Source organism: Ostrinia nubilalis, chromosome 1, assembly GCF_963855985.1.
Source record: "Ostrinia nubilalis chromosome 1, ilOstNubi1.1, whole genome shotgun sequence".
In the NCBI taxonomy this organism is placed as follows: domain Eukaryota; kingdom Metazoa; phylum Arthropoda; class Insecta; order Lepidoptera; family Crambidae; genus Ostrinia; species Ostrinia nubilalis.
In genome coordinates, this window is record NC_087088.1 from 6,992,336 (window position 1) to 7,007,089 (window position 14,754).

General features: G+C 37.4%; 2 protein-coding genes across 8 annotated transcripts in view; one reads left to right on the plus strand and one right to left on the minus strand.

Moving 5' to 3' along the window:
• Window positions 1-7,793, plus strand: part of LOC135088170 (queuine tRNA-ribosyltransferase accessory subunit 2) — a 31,902-nt gene extending 24,109 nt beyond the window's left edge. The window contains exon 8 of the mRNA XM_063983070.1: window positions 7,710-7,793. Coding sequence (XP_063839140.1) covers window positions 7,710-7,724 — 15 coding nt within the window. The 3' untranslated portion in view covers window positions 7,725-7,793. The remainder of the gene's footprint in view (window positions 1-7,709) is intronic.
• The window catches only part of LOC135088130 (very low-density lipoprotein receptor), a 278,825-nt gene that overhangs the window by 6,753 nt on the left and 257,318 nt on the right, over window positions 1-14,754 (minus strand). For all 7 annotated transcript variants that reach the window (XM_063983043.1, XM_063983037.1, XM_063983023.1 and 4 more), the window contains exons 8-12: window positions 13,316-13,616; window positions 12,681-12,899; window positions 7,730-7,874; window positions 5,787-5,996; window positions 4,816-5,014 (exon numbers count right to left, since the gene is read on the minus strand). In XM_063983043.1, the coding sequence (XP_063839113.1) occupies window positions 4,816-5,014; window positions 5,787-5,996; window positions 7,730-7,874; window positions 12,681-12,899; window positions 13,316-13,616 (1,074 nt within the window). The remainder of the gene's footprint in view (window positions 1-4,815; window positions 5,015-5,786; window positions 5,997-7,729; window positions 7,875-12,680; window positions 12,900-13,315; window positions 13,617-14,754) is intronic.

Below are 14,754 nucleotides of genomic sequence, written 5' to 3' on the forward strand. Positions count from 1 at the left end.
CAATGGCGCGGTATGACAACGGTTTTACTTTCACATTCTGACACTGAAAACTAGCTCGTTTTTTAGTTAATAATTTGCAAACGTTTTATTTGATATAATTTCATTCACGCTAAAATTACTATAATGACGTTTTAAAGTAATCTACTCATCAGTAAAATTGAAAACAAAATCATAATGTAAAACGTAGAAACGTTGTCATAAACCACAAACATGTTGTTTTCACGTTCGTTTACGCATAAAATGACTAAGAATTTTCTAGAAATTAAAAAGTTGTCGTTGACGTACTCAGGTATTTCGTGGACACGTTTCGGTAAGAGCATGCGTGAGCGTCGTGCCGGATCGCGTTTAGATTGACTAACAAAAGGTGGCGTGATGTTGTGACGTCACCCACCTTATTCGCCAACCGTTTGCAGTGGGGCTAGACTTGTCAATGCACGAGTAACATTCCGATATTTCATTGCTATCTCTTTCACCATAAGTACATTTCGTACATATAATAAAGACTACTTTGCATTGCATGCACATTTCTACGGTAGAGACAAGGGCGTTCATTAAGATGGACACAGCCTAATTGAAAGCATAAAAAATCCCTGACCGATTTATTAAAGTGATTAAATCGCGTGACCAGATAAATAGTCGGAATAGTCTGATAAATTGCCGACAAACGAAGAAATGTCTACATAACATTATTGTTGCCGATAACGCCTATAAAACAATAATTGTGATTGTGAATGACTAATTACTACTTACTATTAATTTCAATGGCCAAAAGAGATAAGGTGGAGGGGCGTGGTATATTCCTATCGCGGCATAAAACATGTTCAAGGTTGGAATCGCACGCGCAGTCATCGCCACGAAACATCGTACGATGTAACGTCATCAGCTGACGTGGTCGATTACTCGGCGTCTCGATTGCGAATTTAATTAAAAATGTTTTGGAAGCCCGAGTTAGGTGGATGATGTAATTAATTTGTATGTTGTTAAAAATATTTTTGCACCTCTAGATAATATTATTTAAAGGTGCAAAAATATTATGCACTTTTGAATATTCATAATCTACATAATTAAAAATTATCAAGACATCTCAGTACTTGTTGTGTCTACATATTTTTTGTTAAAAAATCGCACATACATATTTCAACTGAATAAGGGGCGTCCTTGTCGTCCGTACTTGCCTTAAGTGACGTTACTAAAGGAAAATAAACAACAACGGAATGTGCGTTCCGCTACTATTCCACGAGACTAATGACTGCGTAAGCGCATCGAAGGAAACACTTAATTGTAGATTACTAAGTACTAATGTGTCGTTGCACCTGTTCTGTTAGACTGGGTTTTCTATAGTCCTCGCTAATAGACTGGCAATTTTGCAAGCAAAGCCGAACAACATCAAATATGAATATGAACTGAAGTTTCTATATTCGAACCGAAACTTCCAAATTTATACGACCCTAGTAATAGTATAAGTTAACCTTTGGCAAAGTTAAATAATGTTGAGTAAGATGTGGCACTGTGGCAGTGACACACTTGTCTTTTTTTCTTCAGTTTTTTATCATCTTATGTACAGCGACGGCACTGACTGTTTTTTGCAAAATAATGACAACTAAATAAAAATTGCACAGTGTTTGTCGACTGACAAAATCTATTGGCGCGGAGTATCCTATATGGAAACAGCATAGGTAAGGCTCATACGAGCCTTTCACAGCTCCCAATACGGATTTCTAGCCGTCCTTCATATCGTATGTCGAATTCAAATTAACTAGTTCCATGTACCTATGTTCTATTCTTGTCATATTTTTTTAGTTAATTAAAGGTACCCATAGTAAAAAGTGCGTGCGTCTTTGTTTTGTGACGTAAATTGCCATAATAGATCTTTCAAAAAAGCTAGTGAGCACAAAGTACAAATACAAAACTAAGGTCAACGTTAATTTTTGACCACCACATGGCTTGATGTAATTCTGCCCGAGACTGCAAAAGCCGGATCGTTTGGGGCTTCGAATAACGAACTAAGCAATTTTTATAAGCATGCTTTTGTATTTGTTTTTCATCAAACTTCTCATAACATTTTTTAAAATTACAAATCCGTTTTTCGCTTCTTATGTGATATGTTGAGATAGTTAATTTTACTGTTACTTATTAACAGTGGTGTACATAGAATTTCTAGTTTTTTAAAACTTTCTTTATAATTAGTTGATTTTTTACGGTTTTTATACACGCTAGCTTATAGATACTGTGAGAAGTTATGATGATAAGATAAAATAATATTCAGTTATGGTTGTGTTTCGTAACAGGAAAATATTTAATGAAGTATTGACTACCTATAATTTCCTCTTTACAATCAACATATTTCAAATCATATACCTATGTTATTATTAAACTAACCAATTTCCGCTTTAAAATCCGTCTAAAACATACATAATGTAAAATTATTCAAAGTTTAATAAATTGAAGATAACCTAATATTTAGGTATGTCCCTATTAAAATTCATTTAGCTTCGTGGTGTCACCTTGAAGTCGATTTGATAGGAATTAGTTAAAAGGCGGCCATTCTGGCTTTAAGATTCCCTTCGAGGCAGTTCAATTGGTAAGGTCGTCAGTCAATCAATCATTTTACGATGACAATAAACGTCTTTTTTATTGACTGCAATCAATTGTATTCCAATCAGAGGTTGAATGGGCATAACAAGATGCCCATCCTCCTTAAGATTGAATATCTTTGTACCCGGAATGTCACTTCTATCAGATAAATAGGTATAGGTTGCTCAAGGAAAGTTGAGGCGAACACGTACTTACATTGATGTAGATAATATTTGAATACAAAACAAACAACATTCAAGTCAAATACACTATAACTACTATGTTAAATGTCTGCAAATGAGACGGAAAGCACGTCAGTCCAAAAACACAATGTGCAGCGTAGAGAGCACAAAATCTTTGCTTCTGTTGATGGCCTCAACTCTCGTTGCACGACCTATAAAACTTTGTATGAAAGATTTTTCCATTCCTTTCTTGATAGTCCCACGTTGGGTAGTTCATATTATTGTACATTCAATGGTTTGTTATAAAAATATTTGCTTAACTTATTCTTAAGACTTATTCATAAAATAATATTGTAAGATTAAATAAGGAAGTTGGAAGGAAACTATTAATTGTTTGCTGTGTTGTGATCGTCAAGTTCTTTAGAAAAATAAGTATAGTTTTTGTGTGCTCTCGGTAAATAATGGAATTATTTTGTGTGTAACGATGAGACTTCCATCACTCATGTCTAATTTTGTTTTGTGAATATACTGTACCTACTATTAATCAACATGTATACCAACACAGACCATCAACAAAGTATGATTAATAGGTACCTATGTACTGGACATCCAGATCAAAATTTTAACCACCTGCCCCGACTGCGCGGAAAGTAACAAAAAATGGAACCACCTACCAAATCTCTGAGTAACATTCGGAGTTTCGGACCATGACTTCATGCACCGTAGTCATAGGTACAGTTAGCGTCAAAAAATTTCGTGGCTTATTATGTAGCCAAAAAGTTCGCATCACGTCTTTGTTACTATTGGAATAAGGGTGTGTTGTCAACTTTTTGGCTACTTTGGTTGTCACGAACTATTTGACGCTGACTGTACGTGCCAGCTCTGAACAAACATCGTACATAATGACGCATATCATCCGTTTACACAATTTGATTTCCATTAATGCGCAGTTTGCGAATTTTCTTAAATTGAGCCCCATTACGGTCTCTCAATAGTCTCAATCATGCAGATGCATGTGGTCATGCAAACAAATAAAGCTCTTATATCTTAAGTAGGTTCCTAATTTTGTTATGCTCTTTTTAAGAAAATATAATTTGTTTACGTTCTATACTATTTTTAAGATTTTTTAAGAAAAATACAATTTGATTAAGTCCCATACAACGTTTACTAGCTTTGTCCTACGTAATTAAGTTTTAAACAAAGATTAACATTTTACACGATTCATAGGGTTAAATGCACACAGTTTGCAAGAGTACTTGATGTTTTTCTCGCAAATAAACTGTTTTAAATTTTTTTTAGTTACAAAATATACGCCTTAAAAAGTTATTGTTTTGTTTCACTGACGTATTAAAATTTTGACGTAAATGAATTCCTTATGTCAACACCATACTAATGAATTGCTACGCATAGCCCCAATCACTTTGTTCAATCGACTCGTTGTAGCAAATTGTTTTGCATGCTTTTTTTCGCTTCATTTGATATTTTTAGACGTTCTAGTACCTTTATGGCCCCAATGATATTTTCATGGGACATAAATCATAGTAGCTTAATATAATTCCTTGCAAATTTTCCACTTGACTTTAAAAATTAATCCAACCAACGAACCTAATGTAGTAATACAGATTCACTTCATCCTTTGCCACTTTAGTGATAGTACACACCCCGGACTATTGATGTTATTTGACAATTTTTGACAGAAGATAAACGGTATTTTTTAACTATTAGAGATAAAAATAGCCCTTAAACAATTTTAGAGATAGCACAAAACCTGAAAAACGATTTTTCAGATTAAACGTAATTTGACTTGACGTCATGGTTGAATACACGAGCAAGTTCAATGAAATAAAATTATACAAATTAATATTAATAAAGAAGTAGGATAACTAAATGACTTTTCCTGCTTTGATGCATCTTTGTATGATTTTCGATTTTCATTGTCTTGTCAAAATTACGTCAAGGAAGAGACGTCGTTTGATATAAGACATTGACATTTGGTCTCATCAACTACCTACAGCAGAAAAAGAGAATTTCAAATTATGCCAATGAAAATTGTACTTACTGTCTTCGGCGCACATCTGGTTGTCGGGTAACAGCCTGAGGCCATTGGGGCATGCGCAGGAGACTTTAGGCGAGTGCGGGCCTATCCTGGGAGCGGGAAGGCAGAGATGCGAGCAGTGCCCGTTGACGGCTGCGCAGTGGTTAACACCGTCTGGTTGACGGTACGGGTGGTACACGTGGATGACCATCGGGTTTTGGAGCTGTCAAGAAAAATTATAAATAAATCAATAGTTCCAATTTTAGTGGACGCACGGCCGAAGGAAATAGGTACTACGTTAACATAAATTATCAAGTATTTTATCTGGTAATTTTCAGAAAATCTATCCTAATAAATACTTATCATAAATCAGACTGATATCCAATTCCAAACTAAGCAAAGCTTGACGAGGTGATATTTCACTTCGACAATCAAAGCTACGCTTCCTGAAATCACTAGGGTCATTAGATATTTCAGAATCATTTGTTTGTAAAATTGACAAATGGTTATGTTTGTAAGATCAGAACAAAATAGGTACACTTATGGGCATAAAGCTCTAAAACGGCATTTTGATAGTATGTTGTCCCGGCGACCCTCACCTTGTTGTTACAAGGTGACGGTGAAGGTTTATTAGTCTGTTAATTAATACCTGTTTTGCATTTGTTTTAGAAATATCCAAGAGTTACATAACCAATATTGCTTTTAATAATATTGCATGTTTATTTATAACTAGCGGCCGCCGGGACTTCGTACGCGTGGACCACGTTTTCTCCCCTTAGGGGTTGAATTTTGAAAAACCCCGTCTTAGTGAGCATCTACGTTCTAAAAAGAACCCCCATGCAAAATTTGAGACTCTGCACTTGTAGTTTCTGAGATTTCGTGGTGAGTCAGTCAGTCAGTTACCTTTGGCTTTTATAGATATTTTTTTATTTAATATTTTTCGGTGCCAAAGAATCTTCTCTTATTTATCTTCGAATAACAACCATTTAGCTTACCGTGTGAGTAGAAGTGATTGCCTCCACATCTTTCCCGTTGAACTTGTTGGCTCGGTACACGGCGGTCTTGTCCCAGTCGGTCCAGTACACCCAATCTTCAAATGTGGTGATAGAGAAGGGGTGGCGAAGCACATCTGTCGAATACAGAATAACCCGGCGCGCTGCCCCGTCGTAGTTGCACGATGATATTGTGTTCATTTTAGCATCCACCTAGAGGAAGCAATGCATGATTTATTATACATTAATGTCAAAATGTGTACGCAATTTACAACCTTGAGATCGTTTAAACTTGTATTTTATGATGAACTGAGATTGACGCGTGTGAGTTACGGTGACCTAATTTTAACAAAATAATTTGTTTGCTTTTGATAAAATTAGTGAATAAACCCGGAAATCGCAGTTATGTTTAATTAGGAATTACGTATATGTTTTGTAGGTAGGTATAGTTTCTATCTACTTTACGCCCCCTTTGATTGCAGGTTGCGTCATAGTCGATGTGCGATCTAACTGGTAAAACCATAAAAACAAAAGAGTCATACTCGTCGTCATAATCTATCATAGATTTCCACGGGGTTCCGTTGATGAATAGTAATGAAAATGAAAATTCATGCTCTTCCTTATTTATAATTTGTATTTACATGTTAAAGGACTTGTCGTTTAAGAATTTATTATAGTAATACATGATGTAGAGCATTGACATTCTCGTATCACACGCTGTCTGTCAGTACTTATCCTCTGTCTCTGTAGTACATACCTAAATGATCTCATAGACTTAGTCGCATGAGACTGCATTAACTACGCTTGCGTTTATTTGCATTAATTGATAACTTTTGTGTGGAAATCGTGTTTTGTTTTTGAAGGACTAAGGCTGTGGTGCACCATCTTACTTTGACTTTAACAAACGTCAAAAATCTGCCAAATTCCATACAAAAAACACCGGATAACTTAATAGTTACGGTCAAAGTTAGGTGGTGCAACTCAGCCTTAATGTTACTTAGTTTTTTATATGTACAACGGACGCCTTTACTAATTTATCAGTTAAAGACGTCCATGACCGTGATGAACTACCGCCTTTTCAATTGTCAATAACTACTGACGTATGTAACAAGTAGGTATTAGTTAGTACTTATGGTAGGCCATAAAGCCGTTTTTTCTCTGCCAAAGCTGGTTTGTCACGAGCTTGTTTACTATCATAAAAAAAATGTAAACAAACCATCTGCGCACAAGTTGTAGTAAAATTCCAAGGATACGGAATGTACCGTGCGGTATCAGCTAATTGTTTTACGTGTCTGATATAATATCCATCATGCCGTATTATAGTCGAAAGTTTTCGATAGAAGACACGAGATAAGACGATTACTTCCGCGGGTATTTTAATTAATACCAAATTAAGCTAATATCAATCACGCTATCTTGGTTTGTTGAGATAGTATGGCGTGGATAACATTGACGTAGGTACTTCTTAAATTTTTTTATATTTTTACACGTGTTATTTTGGGGTTTTTTGGCTGATAAGTAAGAACCTCAAATAGGTGAGTAGTTTTTTGACAGACCAAGAGTTGTATGGGGAATTATTAGGTACCACAAACTAAATTACATTATAGAAATAAGTCCTCTGTATGATACCGGGCAGTATCCGATCTTTGCGATCCACTAAGCATTAGCGAGCTGCGTGTCATGATCTATACCTAAGCAAAGACTGCAGAATTTTTATCGGTCGATAGTTTGGTCGGGAATTCGGGATGTTATTTAGTATGAACAGTATGGAAGTGCGCACATTACATTGATTTGGTATCGGCCGATTCCTCATACAAATTAGAAGCCGACTCAACCATTGGCCGACTAAGTCTGCATAGTGTTTTAGTAAGAGATCGCCATATTCTCTGCCTTTTAGCGTTGATGAAGTCTACCATTTTTTTTCAGAATCCAGTCATATAACGTACCCAGTATACGCGTTTTCGCACGAGATCCAACGTGAGTCCGTTGGGCCACTTCACGTCGTACGACACGATGGTTTGCCTGTGAGACCCGTCCATACCGGCACGCTCGATCTTCGGCACCTGGCCCCAGTCGGTCCAGTACATCCATCTGAGGAAGAAGCAGACTAGTAAGGCGAGAATCAAATAAAATTATTAATATAAAGAAACACGGATCAAAATTATTAAAATAGAGAAACACGGATCTCTACGCGACATTTTTATACGAGTTAGGGCCCTCGTCCACGGCGACTTTTTGTAGCCATGTAGCCGCGCTGCGCTAGTAGCGCGTTGGCATAATCACTTCTGTAGTGCGTTGCAAATGCGACTAACGCGCGTTAGTAGAAAAAGTCGCCGTGGGCGAGGGCCCTTAGGCCCTTCCACCAAGGCGGAGCAGAGAAGTGTCGGACTTTCGATCGTATGTCCACCTTTTTTTAAAATCAAACTACTGTGCGGCGGTGCGGCGCGGAGCGGAATTGTGCGGAGCGGAGAAAAAAAGTGTAAATACTGAAATCTGATTGGTCATTCAAAACACCCTCCGCCTTGGTGGAAACCGGGCCTTACATCAGTGTAGTACTCACAGCTGCTTGTGACCACGGCTGTAGTAATACAGCCAAAACGTCAAGCCGTGACCAGTGTTTCTCTATTTTAATTGAAATGGAACGTGAAAGCTTAAAATCTTTTTTCAAATTAAATACTATACGGAATTGTTGCTACGACGAGCCTACGATATAACTATGGATAGCATAGTATTTCTCAGATTTTTCTCGCACAATCTTATGTTAGTGGTTGTAATGACGCAAATGTTGCGTACATTTTCATAATAATTTGAAAATATCATAATAACGTTCATACTATCGTAAATTATGTGTATGATGTTGTTTTCTAATCATTTTAAAACAATAATTATTTCGTTGTTTATGTCATCATCATTAGTTTTTGTAGGTAGAATTTTCGTCTGTTATATGCGTCTGCATAGCATTATGATGTCTTCTTTTTAAGTTTACGATATCTGATTTTCAGGATATTTGCACATTAACATAACGTGTCGTCCCAAAAAACAATAATAAGCAAGTCATTGTGTACAATATATTCTTCAGTATTTACGCAAATGAACGCACATGCAGACATTTCATTTACACGAGATGTAACTTATTTCCTGTCTGTTTAAAAACAATGATGCCTCGGTCATTTCTGTGTTTGTTAACTTTGTCTCATATCCTGTGAAGATGGGAATCCCAAAGGGGGAAAAGTACAATAATCTCAAGCTTGAAACGTTCCGATCCGTATTTAGGATACAAAAGCTTAAGATCTGTTTTAAATGACTCTAACGGCCGAATACTGAAACGCCATTTAAATATTTGACGGCTTCTCAAATAGTTAAGCAGCTCCTAAACTTACATTTCGCATACTCAAAACAATATCTGAGCAGTTCTCAATTTGTAAGCACCTCTCAAATTAAGTTGCACTTAAACGCCACTCAAATGAATTTTCGCATACTGAAACGCCATTCAACGCTAAGCATTACTCAAACAACTGTCAAATCGTCTTAAGCAGCTGTTAAATTTGAGAGTGCTTGCCCGGTATCTTAAATCCTATTCTTATACCTAAATCGACCTAAATAGTGGTAAATAATGTGTGTCATCGTTATCATTTCTTTCGAGCCTTGAGGAAATACCTAGATCTAATCGCAGGAACGCAATAAGGCTGAACGCTATTGAAAAATATTATTATAATGACATGCAATTCCGAGCGAGGTTCCGCGTCTCTAAAGAAGCGGTGTTGTTTCTGGATTCATAATTTGGAAGCTCTTTGAAACCCCTCACCAAACGCCATACAACCAGTGGACCAAATACTTATTATAACCCTACTGTTCTACGCAACGGGAAGTTATGAACGTGTACTAGGTGATATCTTCCACATCTAACAACCAACTGTGCATCGTATAGTGCACGAAGTAACAACCAAAATAGCTGCTATGAAACCGCAATACATAAACATGTCTATTTCTGAGGAATAAGGGGACATCGCATAAGTAGCAGCATTTCCAAGAGTTGTTGATTTGTCAATTTGATGCTCTGTCAACAATGATAAATGTCAATTGTGGTTACGTTTCGGTCCACGATCGCCACTAAGGCCCAGTTTTTTGATTCATAGTTAAAATAACAAATTGTTAAATTTTGCTACTAATGGTTAAATATTAACAAAATGTTATCTAATAGTTAAAAAATGTACTAAAAGTCAAGCTAACCACTGTTCGAAAAACATTTTTTTCTGATATTTAACCACTTGTCATTTGACATCTGTCAAATTTGACCATTGGTTATTTTAACTAAGAATCAAAAAACCGGGCCTTAATAGATTTCAACAATAAAAAGTATCACCTTTAAAATTATTTTTTTAATTAAATAAAAATGCAAGCATTAATTTTTTTATATGATAAAACGAGATTTATAAATATAATAGAAACTAAAAATAAACTGTTCTATGTTAAGTTGATTGAGTATATTTCCATAAAAGACAATACATAACCAAACGATGCTGCGTGTAATGGATAAAAAACGTAAAGTTATCATTTGTGTAAATGAAAACATACTTTTTTTGGTAAATGTTGCCAGTAGGTAAACATTTGAGAGCTGCTTAGCTGATCACGGCTTCAAATCCGTTGAGTGGCGTTTGAGAATACCATTTAAAATTGAAGGATACTTAAATTTAGGAGCCCGTCAGCTGAGTGACAGATTTGAGTAGTGTTTCAGTATTCGGCCGTAAGGCCCAGAACAGACGGTGAAACGCAACTGCAACAAAACTGCAACTGCTAGTTACTTTTGAGTTGCATCTAAGTTTCTGCCATAGCGTCCGTTGAGAGACCACACATGACGCGACCAGTTTGAAACTTTCAGTTTCAGTTTCATTCATCAGAATCATCACAAAGTTGCAGTTTCGTTGCAGTTACGTTTCACCGTCTGTTCTGGGCCTAAGTGATCTTATACACGAGCGGCTCATAGCCGACGGCAGTGGCAACGCCAGTTGTCGCCACCTTTTGGCGACTTTTTTTATCCACAACGAGGAAGCTCTTGGCCTGTATCTCACCTGATGGTAAGTGATGATCAGGTGGAAGCGAGATTCACTCGGAATCCTCAACCACGAAGGAACTGGCTATCTTACCTCTAACTGCCGGAACACAACAATGGTGTTAACATTCTTGTTATGGCGACAGACTTAGGTAAGATGGTGGTAGCTAGCCAGGCGGACTTATAGCAAGCTCTACCACCAACTAAACCGAACAGAAGAATCTGCCCCCACTGGGAATCGAACCCGGGACCTCTGCATCTGAAGCAGGTGGTCTTACCACTAGACCACAGAGGCGGTTAAAAAGTTTTAGCTGTCGACAGCTGCCGTTGCCACTGCCGTTGGCTATGAGCCGCTCGTGGAAAGAAGCCTAAACTTTTTTTTTTTTTTTTTTTTTTTTTTCTCTTTATTTTATTTAGGAGCTTAGATCGATACAGTCGAACATGTCAGCTCCATCATAACAAAAAACTTAGTATCTAAATCAACTTAAGACTAGAAATAGCAAAGTTTATCACTACTCTGGCTGCCTCTGATGACGGCTCTGCTAGGAAGTTAGACAATAAACCAACATCGTGTTTGTTAACATTGAGAATACTATACACAGTGTCTCTAAGGTGCCGATTCCGGTCACACTCCATCAACAAGTGAAACACATCATCTATTACACCGCATATTTCACAGTTCGGGGTGTCTGTAACTTTCATTAGATATTTAAATTTATTAAGTGGAATGTGGCCAGATCGAAGCCTATGAGCAGTTATTGTATGTAATCTATCAAAACAAGTATTGGCAAACCAGGGCACCCGAGGAGGTTCTGACTGTAGCGTTTTGTACCATGTTCCTTTTTCACAAGACCTTTGATTAAAATGCTCTTTCCACATATTACGAATAACCTTCTTATATTTATTGAAAACTTCTGAACTCACCAGTACCAAATTGACAATGCATCTAGCTTACAACTTCCTTGCATTGTTTTTAAGGTTACCTATTCATTGACTATAAAGTAGTAGGTACAGTTGACAACATACTTTACAGTTTTGGAGTCTTCCAGCGACTTGGCCTACTTAGTTTTACCCCGTGGGGGTACACAGGCCAAGTTGCCAGTTCGAAATTTTTAATATTTTTTCTTCCAGCAACTGGACCCACTTTTAATGTTTTATTAATAAATGAAACACTAAATCAACAAAAATCTACTCTATAATCCTAGAAAAAGAAAAATATTTACAAATTCAACCCAGCGTTTTGGCCTGTGGATCAAGCTTAAAATGGGCTAAGTCGGAAGACTCCAGTTTTGTTTCAAAATAGCATTTAATACAATTTCTAAAGATGCCACATTTAGCCCGATATGCCGTCGTCTGTACATAAAATTTGTTCATAAAAAGTGGCAGTACTTAGCTTAACGTCTCTTCGTCTTTAAGTCCTGATGACAGCACATCAGACTATACATTTATGTTGCAAGCTCTTAGGCCCGGTGTTCAGCAAGACGGAGACGAGAGATGTGCGGCTAAGCAATTTCCACCAAAGCGGAGCGGAGAAGTGCGGAGCGGTGCGGAGGCGAGAGGAGATTTGTGAGCTGTCAGACTCTATGAAACACCGCATTGCTCCGCACATCTCCGCACCGCTTCCCTCTTCTCCACCGCGCCGCGCCGCCGTCAAATTCTATAGAAAAACAAGTGTACTAGACACTTCTCCGCTCGATATATTTCCACCGAAGCGGAGCAGAGTGGAGATGTGCAAATAATTAAATCTGATTGATTATTCAAAAAACTTATCTGCTCCGCTCAGCTTTGGTGAAAACCGTGCCTAAAAGCTCGCAGTTTAGCTTGATACTGTAGATACGTTTTCTTACCCATCAAGCGGATTCAAAGCGATCGCCCTCGGCTCCTCCAGTTTGTCCCTGATCAGGATCTTCCTCATGTTCCCTTGCAGGTCCGACAGCTCGATGTGGTTCTTCCCGGTGTCAGTCCAGTACAGGTGGTTGTATATCCAGTCCACTGCCAGCCCGTCGGAGGTGATGAGCTGGTCTCCGATGACCACCGTTCGTTGCGTGCCTTCGTCGATTGGCGCCCTAAAAGTAAAGGTTTTTAATTTCGTTGTAGTGAGTAAGATAAGAAGTACGTCTTAATCAGAATAGAACTGTCTAGGTAGGTAAGTGATCTCATCCTATCATCAGTTAAGCACTTAAGTATTTACATGTGTAAATAAATTATGAATAAATAAATGAATTTAAAAAAGAAATAGAAAATGTGTACAATTCCATTATAATATTCTACGAATGTTTTAATTAATATATTGATAGTAGTCTGTGTCTAGGTAGAACCATTTTTATGGCACATTACTTATGACATTTTCGTAACGGTTCAACGTGGAAACAAACTTCAAGATTTCCACTAATCCCAAGCATCACACCTTCGTAGAAGCGTTTCTTGATGCCTCGGAATTGCAATATTCTGACTAAATAATTATTTAAAATTTTGCACTCACTTGTAAATCTTTTCATCCGTGACATCGCTCCAGAATATCATTCCCGTTCTGAACACGTAATCAAGCGCAGTCGCCGATTTTGTGTCGTTGACTATAGCAACCATTTCGTGGTGGTCCAAACTGATCTTGCGAATATCGAAGCGTCTGGCGAAGAGCAGTGATGGGTGGCCTTCGGTCGCCTTGCAGCGGGTTCTGTCGCGGGGGTCACGGGCGTACCCTGCGTGGCACTCGCATTTGAATGTGCCCTTCTCGTTGATACACATTTGGGAGCACGCTCCGGGGTCTGCGCATTCGTCGATGTCTGCAAAAAAGAAAATGATTCAATAAATCTAGGAGTTTATGAGGTTTAGCCAAATTAGGCGTCCTCTATTATAAACCAAAGCCAAAGGGCCTCTAAACCACACCAAAGATTTGATTCAAAACAATTATGTGTAGGTGATTTGTAATTTGAGGAAAGCGAGTCGACCACAGGACTATTGTGGTTAATCTACTACACAAAAGCGTATATTTAGCTTACTTTGGAAGGGTAAATACAACAGGGATAATGGTTTGTTAACGACAATATTGAAATAACTTAAAAAAATCGTTCTAAAACCTAAATCGTATTTTAAACTGATATGCATTAAACTGATTAAATATACGTAGGTACGTATGTACATAACATCACGTACTAAAGCAAGCAAAGAAATCATTGTCTTGCATTTATATTTGCTCGACCCTTGAACAACAAAGGGTGTAAACTCGACACTTAATGTTACCCTATTATAAAATGGAAATGAGGTGACTATTTGTATAATCATTACGCAGCAGTATAATTTTAAGGAAGGAAAGGATCCTCATATCGTAAACAATTTACCCTAAACGGTTGCGATTAATTTCAAAGATTGAACGTTAAATTAGATGCAATTACGTTACATTATTGTTATAAAATATTTATTAGTGCTACAGCAAAAATAAATACCTAAGAGGAAAATGATAACAATTTTCGTAACAGAGAAAGCGTAAAGGTTATGTATGAGCGATAACCGCTATTACTCTTATACACAGATAACGGCGGGGATTTGTGAAATGAGACTACAAGACTTCACACATTTGGGCGAATCCCGGGACAATCCTTTGGGAAATCTAAGTAAAAGATCAAGTGTCTAAAGGGGTTCGTAAGTGCGAATATGATATTGAAATGTGCGTCGCTTAGCGGCGGATCGCGGTGAATAACCCAACTGTGTTTTGCGAAGCATAAAGGGTGATTTCGGCTTATCGCCAATATAAAGTGACAATCCGGTAACTTCGGATTTGAAAGGACACTGTTTTGGGTTTATGCAAGATAAGACACGCACTCTTTGTGGTATATACCTGTTTACTTAGATGATGATTGCGTCAGACATACAATATACGTAAAGTTTTGCTTGCATTTTGTCTATTGATGTTTTTATGCTTAT